This window comes from Adiantum capillus-veneris, chromosome 7 (genome assembly GCF_014529385.1).
Source record: "Adiantum capillus-veneris isolate H3 chromosome 7, ASM1452938v2, whole genome shotgun sequence".
Taxonomy (NCBI): domain Eukaryota; kingdom Viridiplantae; phylum Streptophyta; class Polypodiopsida; order Polypodiales; family Pteridaceae; genus Adiantum; species Adiantum capillus-veneris.
Window position 1 is genome coordinate 97,718,938 of NC_140937.1, and position 19,885 is coordinate 97,738,822.

The window sequence follows — 19,885 nt, forward strand, 5'->3', positions numbered from 1 at the left end:
TCTCTCTCTCTCTCTCTCTGCCGTCTCGCCAAAAACAGTTGCTAGCTTCCTCCCTCTTCTAGCGCTACCTCTACTGCTATTATGGCCGGCACCGCACCGGCTATTCCTGCCGGTCCCAGGTGCCTATAAAATCAGCCGGCTCTCTTCCTTTGTCTCCCAATTTTGCCAGCGCTAGCTCTTGGAGACTCTACCGGCAGAACTATGCAAGTGATTGAATGAAGGCAGTGTGCGGAGGTCGTTTTGCCGCACTTGGAGAGACGGGTACCGATTTTGGATATGCTGTGAGTAGTAGTTTCGTGTTTTGTGCTTTTGCAGGTACTCCGTCACAGAGAAGGAGCAAGTAGGTCTTGGCCTACGCTCAAGGATTCTGGATACAGAATTAGGAAAGGTTTGCGGAGTTTCACACTTCGTGTGTAGATGGAATTGAGAGCTTGTCTCTTGGAATTTCCCGCATGGAAAGGAATTGACCATCGAGGTTGAGAATGGTGTTGGGTTAAAACCATTATCACGAGACGGGCACCGCGTGCGAACGGAAAAGAACAGACTAAACAGACTTTTAGCACTTCAATAACAATTGAACACGAAGATTCTTCGAGTAAAACTCTAGTAGCCTTTGGAAACGCCAATTTTCTTTGTCTGCTTTTTTGTTGGGCCGGTATGCTTTCAAAAAAGCACACGCCTAATGCTCTGGTACCACTGTCACGAGACAGGCACCGCGTGTCAATGGCAAAGAACAGACTAGACAGACTATTAGCACTTCAATGACAATTGAACACAAAGATTCTTCGAGTAAAGTTCCAGTAGCCTTTGGAAGCGCCGGTTTGTTCTGTCTGCTCTTTTGTAGGGCCGGTATGCTTTCAGAAAAGCACACGCCTGATGCTCTGGTACCACTGTCACGAGAGGGGCACCATGTGCCAATGGAAAAGTACAGACTGAACAAACTTTTAGCACTTCAATAACGACTGAATAGGAAGATTCTTTGAGTAAAATTCCTGTAGCCTTTGGAAGCGCCAGTTTGTGCTATCTGCTCTTTATGTAGGGCCGATATGCTTTCAGAAAAGCACATGCCTATTACTTTGATACGAGACGGGTTCCACGTGCCAATGTAAAAGAACAAATTGAATAGACTTTTAGCACTTCAAACACGAAGATTCTTCGAGTAGAATTCCTGTAGCCTTTTAAAGCGCTGGTTTGCCCTGTCTGCACTTTTGTAGGGCTGGTATGCTCTCAGAAAAGCACACGCCTGATGCTCTGGTACCACTGTCACGAGACGGGCACCACGTGCCAACGGAAAAGAACAGATTGAACAGACTTTTAGCACTTCAATAGAACTGAACACGAAGATTCTTAGAGTAAAAATCGAGTAGCCTTTGGAAGCGTCGGTTTTCTCTATCTGCTCTTTTGTTGGACCTGTATGCTTTCAGAAAAGCAGACGCCTGATGCTCTGGTACTCCACTGTCATGAGACGGGCACCATGTGCCAACGTAAAAGAACAGACTAAACACGACTTTCAGCACTTCAATAGAATTGAACACGAAGATTCTTAGAGTAAAATTTGAGTAGCCTTTGGAAGCGTCGGTTTTCTCTATCTGCTCTTTTATTGGACCCGTATGCTTTCAGAAAAGCACATGCGTGATGCTCTGATACCACTGTGACGAAACGGGCACCATGTGCCAATGGAAAAGAACAGACTGAGCAGTCTTTTAGCACTCCAATATTAACTGAACTGAAAGAGAGAGAGAGAGCACACGCGACACGGAGTGGCGGAATTCCACCCCAGAGAGTATTGGTTCCAAACCTTGGCGCTCCTTTCGATATTTCTTTATATTTCTTGAACTTAGTACAATGCCGGTACTCCACCCTCTGCACCTTCGTATTGAAGCATGCTAACGAGCCCTCCGTACAACAGCTGCCACATCATCAACTCGCAAATTAGCCTGTGTGTGTGTGTGTGTGTGTGTGTGTGTGTGTGTGTGTGTGTGTGTGTGTGTGTGTGTGCTGGTCCAACTTTATTTTAATGCCTTTATGTCACTTGGGCCCATCAGACGGGGTCCCATAAGTTCGTGGGAACTTCTTCCTCTTCTTCTTCTGCTACTGCTTCTGCTTCTTAGGGTTTAGGCCCCTCGGCCGGGATGTGTAGGTTGGCTCCGTTCTTTAGTGGCTTGACATGTCAACAATTTGTGATAGTGGTCCGGCTTTATTTTAATGTCTAGTGTCCCTAGGCCCCATCGGACATGGTCCCATAAGTTGGTGGGAACTGAACCTTAAAAATAGGCCACTCGGCAAGCCTTGTAAGTTTGGTTAAACTTCATCTGCCTCTCTCACTAGGGTTTTGAACCCCTCTTTGTCCGGAGTCGGTCCTTTAGGTCATGCCACGTCTTCACTTTGTGATAGCAGCTCTACCCACACACCTGCTTGATGTGGGTTTGGTGGTATGGGACACCAACCCTTGAGGTAGAGGCTAGCCCGCCAGCTACAGGCTCCCAAGCTTGGTGGTGAGCCCGTATAGGCTGAATGGCTGGGAGGTGAGTCTGATGTCGGCTCTCCATGCTTGTCTTTGTGTGAGTATGGCTTGTGTCATGTCATGTGTGTAGGAAGGATCTGGTGAGGGGCTAACAATAACCCTCATATTGGCTAGAAATTCCCAAAATGCCCTTCAGTTTTGTCAAAATTCCCAAAATACCCCTCAATAACCTTGCAAACATCTCTAAAGGCAATTTCTTGTTCTTCCTCGATACAAGATGATAGAGCTAGGATTTTAGAGGCTCTTAAGATGAAATTGTTCATCATTTTTAGACACGCTTGCCTTTCTATGTGAGCTCATTGGTGAAGAGTTTTGTCTAAGACAATTAAAGATTAGACTATGCAAAAATTGGGGCCAATTCATCCCAAAATGATACAAGGGTATATTGGGAATTTTTTAAATTTGAGGGGTATTTTGGGAATTTCCACAAATTACAAGGGTATCTTGGTAATTTTCCCCAATCTTTAACACGGTTCTGGTATTTCAACACTTCCACTTGCAGGGTCCTGGGAAGGCATCGAGCTAGGCTGGCTTGCCGAGGGTGTTTTCCTTGGTTTGATTGCGCACTCCTTGGCTAGTTTGACCACAGTGGGAGCATGTATTCCTACAGATGTACCACTAGTTGTGTCCAGTTCTTCCTGTTATCTTAGTTGATGGTCATGACATGACGTTTGGGAGTGTCAGGCCCAGATCTACTTCCACTAATGCTTGGGGATGTGATGGAAATTCCATTGTGTTCTTCCTCCTAGGGCTCTGCCAGCTAGAGAGGCAACAGACTTTAGGTGCACATGATACTGAAAAGGGAGATTCCACCAGTATGGGATATGGGAACTCTTTGGGGTTGACCATTGAAAAATATATACTAATGGGGAGGTGCTAAACATCCATTAACCTGCTTCTAGTACAGCAGCTGCCATTCCCACCACTTTTCTATCTTTGGGGTTGAAATCAGATAACCAGCAAAAAACATATAGTAATCAGGAGTTTCTAAACATCCTTTAACCTGCTTCTAGCACAGCAACTGCCATTCCCACCACTTTGAAGAGGAAAGAATAATGATTGGGAGGTAGAGCTTGAATAGTTTGAAGCTCTGTTCTCAACAGCGACCAGTCGGAATCAACCCCCAAGCGGATTGGATGTAGTGGTTGGTGTATGACTCCTCTAGATATGTGATCTTCCTCGTGCTTCTTGTTGACAGGCATAGTGAGGCTGGTGGAAAGATTCTCTCTAGGGTGTGGAATGCTTCAGGAGAATATAGTGTGATCTCCTTGTCATGAAAAAACATCTCGGAAGACCTTGCAGATTTGGGACTGCAGAGCAGTATTGATGCTGCGAGGTTGTGCCATGCTTGAGAGTGTTGTATACCTCTGTGAGATCCTCCAAGGGGTGCTGAGTTGGTGGTCCACTGTGTTACATGGTCCCCAATCTCTCTGGCATGAACGTTGACATTTTCGTGTATGTGCTGTAGCAGTTAATTGAATCATGAGAATGTGATTATTTCAGATTATTCCCCTCATGAGAGAGTAGGGGAGGCAGATAGCGTGAGGTGGAAAAAAGCACTAACAGGGACATACGGCGACGGTGGAGGGGAGCTGACAAGACAGCCCTTGTTACCATGAGGAAGGGATCCAGCTTACACTGCCCCATCGCTTTTCTCCTGCAGTTGTATTATTGATCGGCACATAATGCTGATTGTCAAAGAGTGTCTGCTTAAGCCTGGAGATCATTGTGTCTGTGGTGAGAGAAACCGCAATTGTAAAGTTACCACCAGAAAAACATTTCTTAAAAGAATTCTTGCGGCTTTGAAGGATAAAGTGCCCTTTGATTGCCTCATATTTCTCTTCTAGTGTCTATATAGGTTATCTAATTGCTCAAGTCAAAGCTGCTATATTTGGGACCTGTATAGATTTATTAAAGAGAGTGTAATGTCAGTAGTTAACATGCATTGAAGACAAACTTTAACGCTGAAGCAGGTTTTGGGGCTTCCATTCAGCTTTTCAATCTTTTCTTTTGAAGAATACAAGTAGTCAAGGTATCAACAAAAGCTGTACATATAATGCATGATAAGATACTTTTGGTTGCACATGCGCCTCACTGCTTTACTTTTCTAACAGCCAGCAGTACTGAACAAATGCAAGGTGGTAAAGGCTCACATTTCGAGCCTGTGACGCACAAGGGTGCAAATGTCAGTAAAGATGTATCAGGTAGATGCTCTCTTTACAATAATTATGCAATTTGTATCATTATATCCAGCTAATTATAGCTAGCTTTAGGAATCAGAGTCAGGAGGCCAAATAGCTTGTTTGTTCAAGACTAGATTCTTGGTGTCCATGTTTGAAGAGCATCAAAAATCGCTCCCATGCTTGCTTATTTTGCCTTGTGAGGTAAAGGCTTGTTGCAATCCTCTTCTGTAGTTTCTAATTGTTTATAGTGAATTATTATTCTTAATGTACCTCTCTTAGTGTGCTTTCAAGGTTTTTTGCCAAGGTGTCCTGTGTAGGGAAACACTTGAGAAATGTCTTTTCTTTGCTGTAGTCTTATCTATGATTCTTGTCTCATCTTATCCTTAATTAATCAATGTTTGGTATCTTGTGTGTATATGGGCTGCTGATTAAAGCAAGTCCAGATGCTTCATTTGTAATTTACACTGTTCTGACCTTGTGAAGCCCTGTTCTATACGAAATGAAGCATTTGAATAACCACCTTATGATATGCTAAATGGGGACCTGAGTTTTTCTCATTTGTAGGTTTGAACCACAAGAACTGGTATGGATGGGCAGAAGAATTGAGAAAATTGGCAATGCACCCGGAACAGCATGGTGACACTATTCTACAAGTCACACAAGAAGCAATTGTCATTGCTGATAAGTTTCCAAAGGTACTTGACTATCTATGTAGACCTTTTTATGTTTAGTGTATTCAAGCTAATAACGTAAACAATCACGAAACTTTAATGTAGGGACGAAAACACTTGCTTGTGGTATCAAGACAAGAGGGCCTTGATAGCCTAGAGGACTTGAATAGCTCACATATACAGCTTGTGAAGAACTTGCACGCCTTGGGTGAAGCATGGGTACAAAAACTATTAGAGGAGGATCAATCCTTGGTGTTCAGAATAGGTTATCATTCGGTAAGATTTAAGGCCTTCATTTTACATGCTTCGCAATCCCCTAAGGATATATCACAATCAACACAAATGGAAAGCCATTCTGGTCGTTTACCTTGTTGATGTTGGCAGGAACCATCAATGAGACAGCTGCACATGCATGTGATTAGCCAGGACTTTGACTCACCTTCCTTGAAGAACAAGAAGCATTGGAATTCTTTTACGACAACCTTCTTTCGCGATTCCAAGGCTGTGATCGAGGAGCTTGAGGCCACGGGAAGAGTGAAACCATGTGGTGATGAGAATTCTCTTCTTAAGCTAGAACTTCGATGTCACAGGTGTCTTTTTGTACAGCCCAACATTCCAAGGCTAAAGCAGCACATACAGACATGCAGGGCTCCCTTCCCTCCGGACTCGTGTCTGCAAGGCTACATTATCATGAAAAACTAGGGCTTACAAACATGACTATTGTGTTTTGAAAGAACGACTAGCTGAGTAGGCTGGAATGGTGGTACAACATGAACGAACGTACATAGAAAAATGTGCAGTTTTGTCAGGAAGAGTCTAAGAAAGTTGGGTGTTTCTAGGCTGAACAAAATCTCAAAATCTTTTGTAGCATACTGGAACATTAAAGGACTTCTGCATAATCATTTTGATACCTATCTTTATATTGTATATTGTTAGTCCTTCAAGCATCCAAGGCACAAAAGATTTCAATAACTGTTTTTGGCTTATTGTTAATGGAGGTCTGTCGTTGGAGATTGGCCGCCCTTTTCTAAGAACTATATTTTTTACTTGTCTATATTATCTGCATTACTTTCAGAATTCAAGACATGGCAGTTTTCAAGACCCTTGTAGCAAGGATGGTGTACCCCTGCACAGGAGAATAACAGTGTGCCGAGGTAACTCAATGCGGCTGACCAATTGAGGTTGTATTGTTGAGAAGTGGTTGCCTCTGCTAGTAAACTTACCCTATTTGAAATTACCAGCAAATAAATAATAGGCAGGTTATAAATGAGCTCCAGCCTGTGACAACAAAAGTATATATACATGAGCTGCCAAAAAAAATTCAACTTCATGTATGAGAACGTCGGTGGTTTGTGGGTTTATCTAATTAGCAATGATCACTTGGTGCTTGCTAGTGAAAGCACCCATTCTAGAGTATGAACCTGGCAGTTAGTAGCTGAAAATAGATGCCAATTGTCACCTACTTCCATGCACATGGGCTATGGGTTAGGCTTGAAATTTGTGCAATTTGTGCACGAATTATTGTTTGAAGTCTATTGTGAGGTGTTTCACTAGGTGTCTTGTGGAGATTTGGAGTAGAAAAAGATAAGTTGGGATAGAAAATGAGCATATAGGTTAGAAGTCTACAATGCTTATAGGACCCTCAATGACATGTGCTTTTTGCCTACAAAGGGCCTTAGTAGACTCTGGAACTCTTTGGAGTAGCCATTTTTTGGCTTGCTACAAGCCTTAGTACCCAAAGGGTGAAGGTCGTTCAAATTTCTTTGGAAGACAAGTGTCCCCAAGGGTCTCAAAAGTCTTATGAGTAGAAAGCTGAACTTTTTAATAGAAAGCTATTCTCCAAAGGTGCGTTTACTTTTCTTGCATGCTTGAAAAAGACTTCAAAGATCAAAAGATTAAACAAATATGTTCATAGGAGTTTGATCCTATTGAAAATCAAGATTAGCTAGTTGCAAAGGGCGGTAAAGGGGAAAAAAACCTAATAAAATATACTAGAAAATAGTTTAAACGTCTTGCAAATTTGATTTTTTTTGATAGTATTTCCAGTTTGCATCTCTATAAGCAAGAAGCTCGTCGCCTAGGCAAAAAGACTTTCCCGAACACTATGTGAGGTATTGATAAACGGTCCTCTTATTTAAGGATTCAAAAACAATCATCGCACTGAATTGTTTTATTATTTTCTATGCTTATTAAATCTAACTTTTTTTATGATATGAAAGCATGAAAATATTTTTGTCTTAATTTTTAATGTATTTTTTCATTTTACTTTCTTTTTATTTTATTTCGTTTCAAAATGATGAGGTGCAATATGCACCATTTATCTTATTATTTAAGTGGGGCCCTTCGTAATACATAAGCCATTTGCGAGTAGGGAGTACCGACTATAAGAAAATCAAAACATGGCCCATTAGTGGAGATGATGAGAAAATGCCTGAGGAGATTTAGAGGTGGAGGATTGAGAAGGGGGAGGTAGGCCACATGGAGACCCTGCCTCCCAATTAGGGACCTCTCTCTCTCTCTCTCTCTCTCTCTCTCTCTCTCTCTCTCTCTCATTCATAATTAGCTACATTTTTGAACCATCAACTAGTGATATGCATTTTTTCGACCGGCTATCATTATAAAAAAGTGTTTTATATCCATTGGCCAATCGATGTAGTGAAACCTCTTGCTTTTAGCACTAGATTATGAAGCCTAGTCTTACTTGAATTTGCACATATGTACGTGTTAGTTATCCATCTTATCTCTAGTATTGCTTTCTCAAACTATCTCACTCTTAATCTTGAAGCTATTGACTATTGAAACAACCTCTTGTATTTCGTGAATAAAATCTTATAAGTTTTTGGCATATGCAATTGAATAATAAGTTGCAACATATATGGGGCTTGGAGATTAAGTGAATTTATGTTGGAGATAGGGTTGTAGACAAGCTAGTCTCGTATGGTCTCGTACGTTTTGTACACGTACTAAGATATGCGATCCTAAGCGAACTACAAAAAATTGAGATGTAGGATGACGTCATGTACGTTCAAAAATAAAAATAAAAAAATTTATTAAGCCTAAGGCTTAGGCTCTTGGGTTTAAACTTTACTCTTAAAGAAACTTGACATTTGTACAAATAACAATACTACGATGTAAAGAGTCAAGAGAATGAGCATTACATAAACCAAAATGATAACTAGAGAATCGTCGAATTGAGAGTTTGTAAGTGTTGGAGAACATGATGGAGAGGCATTGCTTAAATAGGAAGAGGCTAGAGCATGAGAGAAGTGGTATCCAATGCCACATGGGCTTCATGTGGAAGGAGGAGCATCCAAAGCTCAAGGAGCTTCAATAATGGAATACAATGAGGACAAAACTGCCTAAATTCGGGCCTCAAAATTACCTAAAAAGGTGTGTTCAATAGTCAAAAGGGCCAACGGTTAAAAACAGTCGCCATAAAAACTACCGAACGGAACGTACTAGTCGTATGGAATGGTACACGATAGAACGAGACATTTCGTTCGACATACGAGAACTACCCTGGCTGTACAAAATGCACACGAAGGTGGAGAAGTAGAAGGAGAAGCAAAGTAAGTGTTCTAATACAAAGATAAGGCATGCCCTAGGATAAGAGATGCATATACATACTAAGGGAAAAAACCTCCTAGCGAGGAAAGAGTGCTTCATGGGTCTAAGTGCCTTCACACACATTACGACCATGATAAGGTAGCAAATTCTCATTAGGACCGACACGGTGAACATGGGCTGACACTCATGTAAAAGGAACTGTCGACCTTATACGATCAGTCTATCAAGGAGAGCGAGTCTCAAGATTTGCAAAAAGCTAGGAACTTCTCTTGAGGCAAAGTCTTTTTGAAAAGATCAGTTAGGTTGTTGTATGTAGGCAAACAAGCCAAGCTTACCTCTTTTGCAGAGAGTCTCTCCCTAACATAATGATAAAGCACCTCAATGTTCTTTGTGATAGCATGAAAAAAATGATATTTTGTAACTAATCATAAGGTGTTTATGCCAAGCTTACTTAGTTGTAGCTGTGAAATTTGCCTTGTATATAACTTCACAACCGAGGTGGCCTTTAAAGGTCTCTTCCCACTCAACCAAGATATGCATGAGCTGTTGAGCATGAACAAAAACCACTAGTTGACACTCGTGTGTCATAGCGACCATCCCAATCTCACCCCAAAATAGCATGTAAAATTGGTGACGATGACCCCCCTTGGAATAAACAACCTATGATGTGTTCTGCCATCCAAGTAGTGAAAAATTCACTTACATGCCTTCCAATGTTTGGGCATTCATCTATGCTCTTTGCACCTACGAGATTGCATATTGAACATCTGGCCTTGAAGTGCACATAAATTAGGGAACCAACAGTCCTTGGGGATCGACCATGAGAAACTTACCATACCACGTAAGTGGAATGGAGGTCTTTTTTTTTGAAAGGCTACGCAATCGTATAAGCTTAGGGTAGACTCCCAATTATTACCCCTCTAAAGTTGAAAATAAGGAAGGGAGTGGTTAAACTTAGAGATGGGGGGGGGGGGGGGGGGAGGAAAGGAACTGTTGTGTCTCGTAAGAATGGCTTTTCATGTGAGAAACATCTCTGTCCTCTAGCTTGGAGACAATATTTGTTTCTTCTTGGAAATCATGCCTTTGTTTAAAAAAATGGTTATAAATATTTTATTGGAATGAGGCCCCATCCAATGGTGGGTTACTAGAAAAGTTTGCATGGGGGTCCATGAATGAGAGGTGTCAAGTAGCATCGAGTGATCCGACGGAACATTGGATTGCATGGACAAGGTTTGGTGGAGCTGTCCTTGACAATTGAAAGATGCAAAAAGGGGGGTTGGAGAGGAAGATCAACAAGTTATGTGAAGAGTACGGATTCATTAATAGAGAACCATCTATCTATGATGGAGCCTTACCATCAATATCAACAATGTCACGACAAGCAAGCTACAGCCACGCGAGGTAGTGGAGAAGTCGATGTATATTTAGCTAGTACTGGGCATGGTAGAGGGAATCAATGCCAAGGAGGATGATCTACAAAATCTATTGGCCGAGGTGAAAGTGTAGCTGCATGAAAAGAGGGACTTGTGGCTCAAAAATGAAGGGTTGTTCTCTGCTTATAGTCGCTTCTACACTAAATTGGAGCAACTAAACAAGGAGTTGGAGGTGCTCAAGAACTCACCGAATTTCGATCTATGAGAGGTTGGATGCAGGGAGGTAGAGATCAAAGCAATCACAAAAATGCTGTCCAAAGCAATTGCCATCACTAATTTGGTATGACTAAAAGGAGATTTGAACTTCTTGCATGTGAGATTGTTGCTTAAAGTGCAAGAAAAGTGCTTGTATTGCTCTGAAATTACTGAGAAACTAATTGAGCTATGCATAAGTGGTTATCATGCTAAATAAAGTACTTATGAAGTGCTTGAAAAGTGCACATGGAGCATTAGGAAATGCTTGAAACATGCTCAAAGGTGCTTAGAGATAGCTTCATAGTGCTTAGAAATAGCTTAGGGATATCTTCATAATGCTTATAAGGTTTAAAAAGTATTGAGAATTCCTTCATAGTGCTCAATGGAACTTAGAAAGTTCTTAGAAGTGCTTAGACACAACTCAAAAGTGCTTACAATGGAGAAACTCCTTAGAAGTGCTTCAGAGTGCTCAACGGTGCTTAGGAAGTGCTTAGAAGTGTATAGAAAGAGCTTCAAAGTGCGTACAAGGTCATTAGAAATTGATTAAGAAGTGGTTAGAAAGTTGTTTAGCAATTTATTTAGAAGAGCTTCATAGTGCTCAATGGTGCTCAAAAAGTGCTCAAAAGTGCCTAGAAAGAGCTCCAAACTGTTATGAGGTGATTAGAAATGCTTAGCAAGTGGTAGGAAACCAGTGTAGAGATTTCTTAGAAGTGATTCATAGTGCTCACTGCTCAACGATGCTTAGAAGTGCTTAGAAAGAGCTTCAAAGTGATACGGGGTTATTAGAAAGTGCTTAGCAAGATGTAAGAAAGTAGTGTAGCAATTGCTAAAGAAGTACATCGCAGTTGTCAATGGATCTTAACAAGTATAACAAGTGCTTCATAGTGCTCAATGGTGCCTAGAAAGTACTTAGAAGTTCTTCAAAATAGCTTCAAACTGCTTACTAGCTAATTAGAAAGTGATAATCAAGTGGTTAGAAAGCAGTTTAGCAACAACTGCTTAGAAGTGATTCATAGTGCTCAATGGTGCATTCAAGCATCAAATGATCTTATTCTATGCTATTGTCTACGCTATGGTTGGCAAGAGATAAATAATGCTTTGGAATTTGAATTAGGGTTCTTGATGTCTTGAAAAGCATTCATGGATACAAAAATCCAATAAATCCAGCAGGAGAGTAGAGCCTTCATGGTGCCTTCACCTTCTACAAGGGTCTCTGTTTTGAAACTGGTTGCGTATATTGGTGGTGACTGTGTTGCATGTGGGAAACCCCTCTCAACTAACCACATGGCATAGATTTTCTTGCTAGAATGTTAACATAAGTATCACTCATTTTGCTTTACAGTAATGTGTGGCACTAGGTTAGAGTGCACTTACCCAATGTGCAAGGTGAAGATTCCACATATTTCCATGTGCTAGGCGCTCAAAATTGCATACACATAGCCCATGGGTGAGTACACTAAACATAGCTTAATTCCATATGCCATGAGATTAGTCCTCAAGAGTCTGACATGATCATTTTCTTTACAAAAACCAATGCTGAGAGTTCTTAAATTCTTGCAATTGATGAGAACAACAAAAAAATATCTAATGGTTTCCACTTGTTCAAGGACACAACCATAACAACATAGCCATGGATGACAACCCTCCTTGCAAAATGGATCCTACATCAATAGTGGTTGTTGAGGAGAACCATGGTAAGGCTACTATTGTGGATGACTCCAACAAGCTCTCAACCCACAAGTAGGAAGGTAAAGAAGAACATTGATGTAACGTTTCATTTTGTTGGAACAACTTTCTATTGTTTTACCCTAAACCTTTTTGTTATCCCAGAATCAAAAACTATGGATAAAGTGGAGGACCTCGAGGCTGAACCAATAGTGGTTGTGGAGAACTATGGCAAGGCTACCATTGTGGATGACTCCAAAAAGCTCTCAACCGACAACAAGGAAGGTCAAAAATAACATTGATGTAGCGTTTCATTTTGTTGGACCAGCTTTCTATTGTTTTATGCTAAACCTTGCTGTGATCCTAGAATCGAAAATTGTGGATAAAGTGGAGGACCCCCAGGACATGGAAATGTTACAAGTGATTGAAAAAACATTGAAGAAGAAGGGTAAGTGATAGATGGAGGAAGGAATGTACTCTCTAGATCCAAAGAAAAGTAGTAACCATGACCCCCCCAAAAAAAAACCGTGCACATCGAAAACTTTAAGTTGTGCTATTTGTGCTATTTACATTTTTAAAATATAAGATTTTTTTTTTCTCATGGAGTTAATCTCCACTTGAATTTACTGGGTGGTTTTATGGGTGCTGTAGTAAAAGTAAGAGTCATTTGTAATATTGGGCATTGACAGTGTAGTGAAGAAAACTTGGGGCATTTTGATTGGGAGACACTTCGGGTAGTTCAAATCCATGATCGCCACCTTGGTCATGAAAATAGGTATGAATTGATAATTAATGTTAATGATCTGCTTCTTGTCACTCATGACAAGAATGAGGGACCAACCCCACCGAATCTTGACACACTGCACTTTGGGATTGTGAAGCAGGACAACTTTGTGAAGCACTATGTGCACCACTTTGCAGAATGGTTTGTTCTTGAGGCTTGCCAGATTGTTGAATTGCACATTTTTTTAGGTGCTTGAGTGGGTGGATTCCAAGAGAGGCATGCATTAAAAGCTCATGGGATGTCAATCATTCCGAACATATGCTCTTTTAGACAAAAGAGCGATGGAGTAATTTCTTGCATCATGAAGGCTTTCCATTCGTCTACAAATGGAAGATATCACAAAATTGATCGGAGACAGTCACAACATGTGCAATGGATGTAAGAAGAAAGAAAAGACCAGTTTTAGTTTGATGAAATAGTGAGGAAAAACATGTCACGTTGGGGCAAAGTTCTACCTCTAGCACCATGTTACAAGAGGCCTTCTTGAGGTGTAGGACCTGTGATTCTCATCAAAATTCTTAAGAGCTAGATACCTGTGACTATGTATGATATAAGAACATACATGATGGGTTTGATAGTGTAACTCATGATGGGGACTTCTTATGTTTTGTAAAATGTAAATAATGCTGACATTGTATTGTGGAATTATACCCTAATTTCTAATGTGAAACCCGATTTTCTCTTCAATCAACTATTCCCTTCCGTTCCTTGCAAGTTGTCTGGTTATAAGTTGGTTTTAAATTGTTTTAGCTGTTTGTCTTTGGGATTTTGTAGGTGATTAAGACCATCTATAAGTGGGGACCACTTGTAAGTGGTTGAGAACCAATTTCAAGTGGTTGAGAAAGATTTTGCAAGTGGTCTATGATATCAAAACTATGTGTATAAGAGTGTTCTGACAACCACTTATAAAGTGGGGACCACTTGCAAGAGGTTGAGAACCCATTGCAAGTGGTTCAGAACCAATTGCAAGTGGTTGAGAAGAACTTGCATGTGGTTGAGAAAGTTTTTGCAAGTGTTCTATGAGATTAGAACTATGTGTATAAGAGTGTTCTGGCAACCACTTCTAGGTGGTTTCAAGGAAAAATTACAACTTGTATGAACCACTTGCAAGTAGTTCAAAGCACTTTCAAGTGGATGGAAATTTTGGTATCAACCACTTGTAAGTGGTCCAACCATCTGAAGTGGTTGACATAAGTTGTGAGTGGCTATAAGTACTTGGAAAAATTAAAAAGATTCAACTATAGGGTCAAGAACATAAGTTTTTGTGAGGAAAAGATACAACAAAAGGGTACCCAACTATACCTCAAGTGTATAATTTTTTCTAAAAAGGCATGGTATCGGAAGGCATGCTATTCTATATTTGCTCATACATAGTATCACTCAAGGTGTAGACAAGACGCTCATCTTTCTCACGATACAAGGGGGACTTAAGGCATCTAACCAGGTGCGAGTACATGGAAGGAGGAGTTCTATCATCTAATAACATGTATCATGATTGGATCATCCCTTGACTTTAGCATAAAAGCAACCATGAAGTTGTTGTCACTATGTACCTCAAGGGGACAAGATATGAGTAGTTTAGCACCACACTAATCGCATTCTCCCATCAAGTAGTTGTGTAAATGAAACATGGAATTTTCTTGTTTGGGACAAAATAAGTGTGTTGTGAGGCTCTCAAATGTGAAATTCGGAGCCACACAAATACTACCACTTACTACAGGGTCACAAACCTCACATCTACATTAACAAGAACCTCAAGGTACTCCACACCTTCCTTGCCGCATTTGATTGAAAGCCTCTTTGATGTACACAGTGTCTGCACATGATACTCGCAACATCATGTATTACTGTCCTTCAATTTTCAATCAAAGAAATGCTTCATACTCTCAAAGCATCTAAGAGAGATGTTCATGGTAGGATGCATGTCCTAAAACTTTTATACAATTCTACCTGCACAAGAACAGAGGCACTGATGAGATAATGTGAGCTGCCAATGTTGTATTTCAAAGATAGCAGCAATGTACAAAAACTTAAAATGGTTCAAAATGCTTGACAGGTGGTTAAACCGGCCAAAAGTGGTTAAGATGATTGAAACCATCACCTACAAGTTGTTATAACCACTTTCAGGCTTGTGAAAACACTAAAGAGGAACTTATTAGCACATGGTAAAATTTCAGCCAAACTGGAGGAAGAAATTCACCACTTTCACCACCTCAAAGTGGTGAAAGTGGTGACGGTAGCTTTTGAGGTCGTTAGTACCACTTAGAAGTGGTTTTGTATAATTGAAAGTGGGTTTTAGTTGTTTCCAAGCGGTGAAAACCACCTCGAAATGGTATGAACTAGTGTTTGGCTTTTGAAACCACTCCGAGGTGGTTAAAACCACCTCAAAGTGGTTGGAACCACTTTTCGGCTTTTGAAACTACTTGGAAGTGTTGAGAAGAACCTAAAAGAACTTGGAAAATTTCAGCCACCTCAAAGTGGTTAAAAGCGGTCATCAAACTACTTGAAAAAGATAAGAATCTATTTAAGAACTTGGCAAATTTCCAACCACCTGAAGAGGGTTGAAAGTGGTCATCAAAATTCTTGAAAGTGGTGAGAAACTATATAAGCACTTGGAAAATTTCCAACAACCTGAAGGTGGTTGAAAGTGGTCATCAAACTACTTGAAAGTGGTGAGGACCTATATAAGCACTTAGCAAATTCCAAGTTCCACCAGAAGGTGGTTGAAAATGGTCATTAAATTACTTAAAAGTGGTACTTAAGAAGAATCTATGCACATAGACAAAGTTTCGGCCACCTGAAAGAGCATCCTCATTTTATTTGAAAGTAATTCAAACACCACAAAAATGCGTTGATTTGGTATGTGAGGTCGCTAAAACCACTTTCAAGTGGTTTTTCTGATTATCAATGGTTGTGAAAGTGGTCAAGATCACCTAAGAGTGTCTATAACCACTTGTAGGTTTCTGAAGCCACTTCAAAGTGTTACGATGCACCTTCAGAAGCTTGTCAAAATCAAACCCTAGAAAAGTGGTTAACAACAATCAACAATTACTTGAAAGTGGTTTTTAAGTGTAGTTTACAAGCTTTTAATCGCATTTTACACGTTGTTAAGTGCTATTAAGAGAAATAGCCACATAAAGTGGTTGAAAGCACTTAACCTTTTGCTTCAAAGTGGTGGTTGAAAGCACTTTACCTATTGTCTATTCTTACTATGCAAGGAAACAAACTTTTATTGCATGGTTCATAATACTTGAGGTTGGTTTAGCAAGTGCAATGGACACTTAACAACAACCTTTCTATCGATAGGCCTTTGGCATATTCCATTCTCATTTGGAGAGACTATGTCTTTGCTATCCATAAATCAAACACATATCCTTAATGTCCTATGTGATGCATGTAGAATGATGAACTTTTTGTTGGCATGCTATAGACGGAAAAGGATTGTTCTCATCCTCAAAGTGTAGTTGTGCATTTGCAAAACCGATCTTCTTCTATCTATACCTAGTGACTTTGTAAGTGCTCTATTGGTAAAGGGCATTGTATCTACTTCATCCCTAGAATTAATGCATACCATCACTATTGCCCTCTTAAAAAGTATTTCTGTAGCTGAGTGTGGGACCTTGACTTCTGACAAGGTGCTGCAAATGTTTGAAAGCACTGTTCTCACTTTATAATGTGCCTAGTTCTGCAGGTTGTTGTTGGAATAACTAATCAAATATCTCTTCTTGGAGTTTGTTTTTCAATCCTTGTGTCTGTGCTTGCCGACACTTTGACACATCACGAAGAATCTTCTTTTATGCTTCTCATCAAGGTGGACATCCTTCTGCTTTTCAACATTGAGAGTGTGCCTTTTCCTCTCTCTTTGTTCCCTTTTTTGTGAAGCCCAATACTCTCGTAAGCATCTTGTGACTCTTTTGAGGAAACTCTACTCGTGTCTGCACTAGTGGGAACGGATCCGGGTCAGGAAAACCTGCATAGAAAGAGCTCAAGGCATGAACATACATCCATAAAAACCATGAAGAAGAGCTCAAGGCATAAACACAACAAAACATATATCTCTCTCTCTCTCTCTCTCACACACACACACACACACACACACACACACACACACACACACACACACACACACACACACACACACACACACACACACACACCTAGCTCAAGAGAAGGCTCCATCCTGTGTGCATAGAGAGAGAGAGAGAGAGAGAGAGAGAGAGAGAGAGAGAGAGAGAGAGAGAGAGAGAGAGAGAGAGAGAGAGAGAGAGAGAGAGAGAGAGAGAGAGAGAGAGAGAGATGATTTCTCTCTCCCCAAAATCATTATTGACTCAATGAGTTCCCTTCCCCCAAAATCAATTGAAAAAGGAGCGTCCAAGACATCCTTTCGGGACCACCAATACATTCTTTGTACTTACAACAAACCAATGTTTAAAACATTTATCCTACAAAGTTTCTTCCTCATCATACATACTGAACTTAGCTAAAACATATCAATTTTATGATAAGAGAAATGTTCAAAATTTGAACAATTGGACAAGGTTGCACCCAATTGACGACGTTTAATGTGCTGATAGGGTTCAAGTTTACACTTTCGACATGGATCTTGACTCTCTTTTGGCGACTTTTTTGGACAATATCTAGTGCTCAGTGCTCAAAGGACCTTGACTTTTGACAAGGTGCTGCAAATTTTTGAAAGCACTGCTCTTTCTATACAATGTGCTGAGTTCTGCAGGTTATAGAACACTGGTTTCTGGAGTAGCTGATCACATGTCTCTTCTTGGAGTTTGTTTGTGAATTCTTATGTCTGCTCTCCACTATAAAGGAAAACTCTAGAACCGCTAGTATTGTCATGGCTTAACAAAGAAAAATGGAGAGAGAATTTTTTGCATGTGCGGTAATAGAGGTGGTAATCGGTGCACGAATGGATATTTGGTAATAAGAACGGTAATATCTATGGTAATATATCTACGACTATTACCACCTCCACTAGGGCGTCATTACCACACTTATTACTGTTAAGTGTGGAGCCTGATTTACCCTTGTAATTTTCTGTGGTAAAAGCGCACATTTGTAAGGCCCCCATTATAAGGAGAAGCCATCGTGCATGAAGGAAAATCACTCACCGGAAACCAAAATTTTCACGGACAAGAATCAGGGGCAACTTTAAAGGCCTCGGGGATGGAGGCCCCCGGAGACTTTTTTTCGCCGGAATATTCTTTTTCGTCGGAATATTATGACCGGATGGCGGCCGGAAAGTGGTCGGAAAACAACCGGTCGGTTGGCCAGTGGCCGGTAGTCAATGGCCGATGGACGGTGGTCGGAAGTCAATGGCCGGTGGCCGGTGGTCAGAAGTCAATGGCCGGTGGCCGGTGGCCGAATTCAAAAGCGGACTTGTCTTCTCAAGGGCGGCCACACATGGGCGGATTGGAGGGTCCGATTTGGACTTATTCGCACAAGGGCGGCTACACATGGCTGTCTCTCATAAGAGAGGACAGCCCTTTTGGCCTATAAAAGGAGGCCATTTCTACACACATTATATAGTGTGAAGTTGATACAACAAGGTGAGTGTGAGGTGGTGAGAGTGAAGCAAGGCGGGAGCTCCATTAAGGGTATAATCCCTTTGTAAACTACTTCTTGTTTTGAAGTACTAAAGCCATTGAGTGGCTGCTTTCCCGTGGACGTAGTCCACATTGGGTGAACCACGTAAATCATGTGTACTCTCTCTATCTCTCTCTCTCTACTCTATAATCTCGTGTATATAAATCTGTCTCTCTCCATTAAGTAATCTACTCAATTATCTATTTAGCTACATCTTATTTCCTAACAACTGGTATCCGAGCAAGGTTTGCTCGTAGCTAAATTATCTCAAGGAAAGGATTCCTTGAATTGAGTGGGAGTTATGGCGGAGGAAGGGAAGCTCAAGATTGAGAAGTTCAACGGCAAAAACTACCAACATTGGAAGATGCAGATTGAAGACTATCTCTACCAGAAGGACCTCTATTTGCCACTAGGCGGTCTTGCGAAGAAGCCCGCAACAATGGCAGATGAAGCATGGATTGTCCTTGATCGAAAGGCACTGGGAACAATCCGGTTAAGCTTGGCGTCAACGGTGGCCTTCAATGTTTCGGAGATGAAGACCACGGAGGACTTGATAAAGTCACTTGACGACTTCTACGAGAAACCATTGGCATCCAATAAGGTATTTCTTATGAAGCGCTTGTTCAATCTAAAGATGGCAGAGAATGGTTCAGTTGCAGAACACCTAAATGACTTTAACACAAACATAAGTCAACTTCGATCAGTGAAAATCAATTTCGATGACGAAGTGCGAGCTCTCCTTATACTATCATCTCTACCGGATAGTTGGGACAGCCTTGTGATGGCTGTAAGTAATTCTATCTCTGGCACAAATACTCTTAAGTTTGATGATGTTGTGGGTGTTCTCCTAAGCGAGGAAATGCGAAGGAGAAGCACAGGAGAATCATCAAGTGCTGCACTATCAGTGGAAACAAGAGGAAGGCTTAAGGAGAGGTTCAAAAACCAAAAGGGTCATGATCGCTCAAGGCGGAGCAAGTCACGCACAAAGTCAGTTCTTGAATGTTGGAACTGCGGCAAGAAGGGCCACGTCAAGAAGGATTGCTGGTCCAAGAAGAAGAAGGAGACAGAGTCTCAAGACAACAAGCCAACATCGGAGGCCAATGTGGCAGGTAAAGTAGATCAAGATGCTCTAATTCTCTCATTAGACAATGTGTCTAATTCTTGGATAGTAGATTCCGGGGCTTCATTCCATGCGACACCACACAAGCAACATTTCCAAGACTACACCAAAGGTAATTTTGGGTATGTATACTTGGGAGATGATG

The 19,885-nt window shown here is 40.9% G+C and overlaps 1 protein-coding gene across 2 annotated transcripts in view; it reads left to right on the top strand.

Moving 5' to 3' along the window:
• The window catches only part of LOC147454289 (transcription factor bHLH140-like), a 38,904-nt gene extending 32,510 nt beyond the window's left edge, over positions 1-6,394 (top strand). Inside the window, exons 2-6 of one of the 2 annotated variants that reach the window (XM_086516310.1) lie at positions 4,498-4,556; positions 4,639-4,728; positions 5,272-5,402; positions 5,484-5,654; positions 5,763-6,394. In XM_086516310.1, the coding sequence (XP_086372436.1) occupies positions 4,498-4,556; positions 4,639-4,728; positions 5,272-5,402; positions 5,484-5,654; positions 5,763-6,080 (769 nt within the window). In that variant the 3' untranslated portion in view covers positions 6,081-6,394. The remainder of the gene's footprint in view (positions 1-4,497; positions 4,557-4,638; positions 4,729-5,271; positions 5,403-5,483; positions 5,655-5,762) is intronic. The other variant, XM_086516311.1, reaches the window with a different exon arrangement.
• Positions 6,395-19,885: the final 13,491 nt, after the last annotated feature.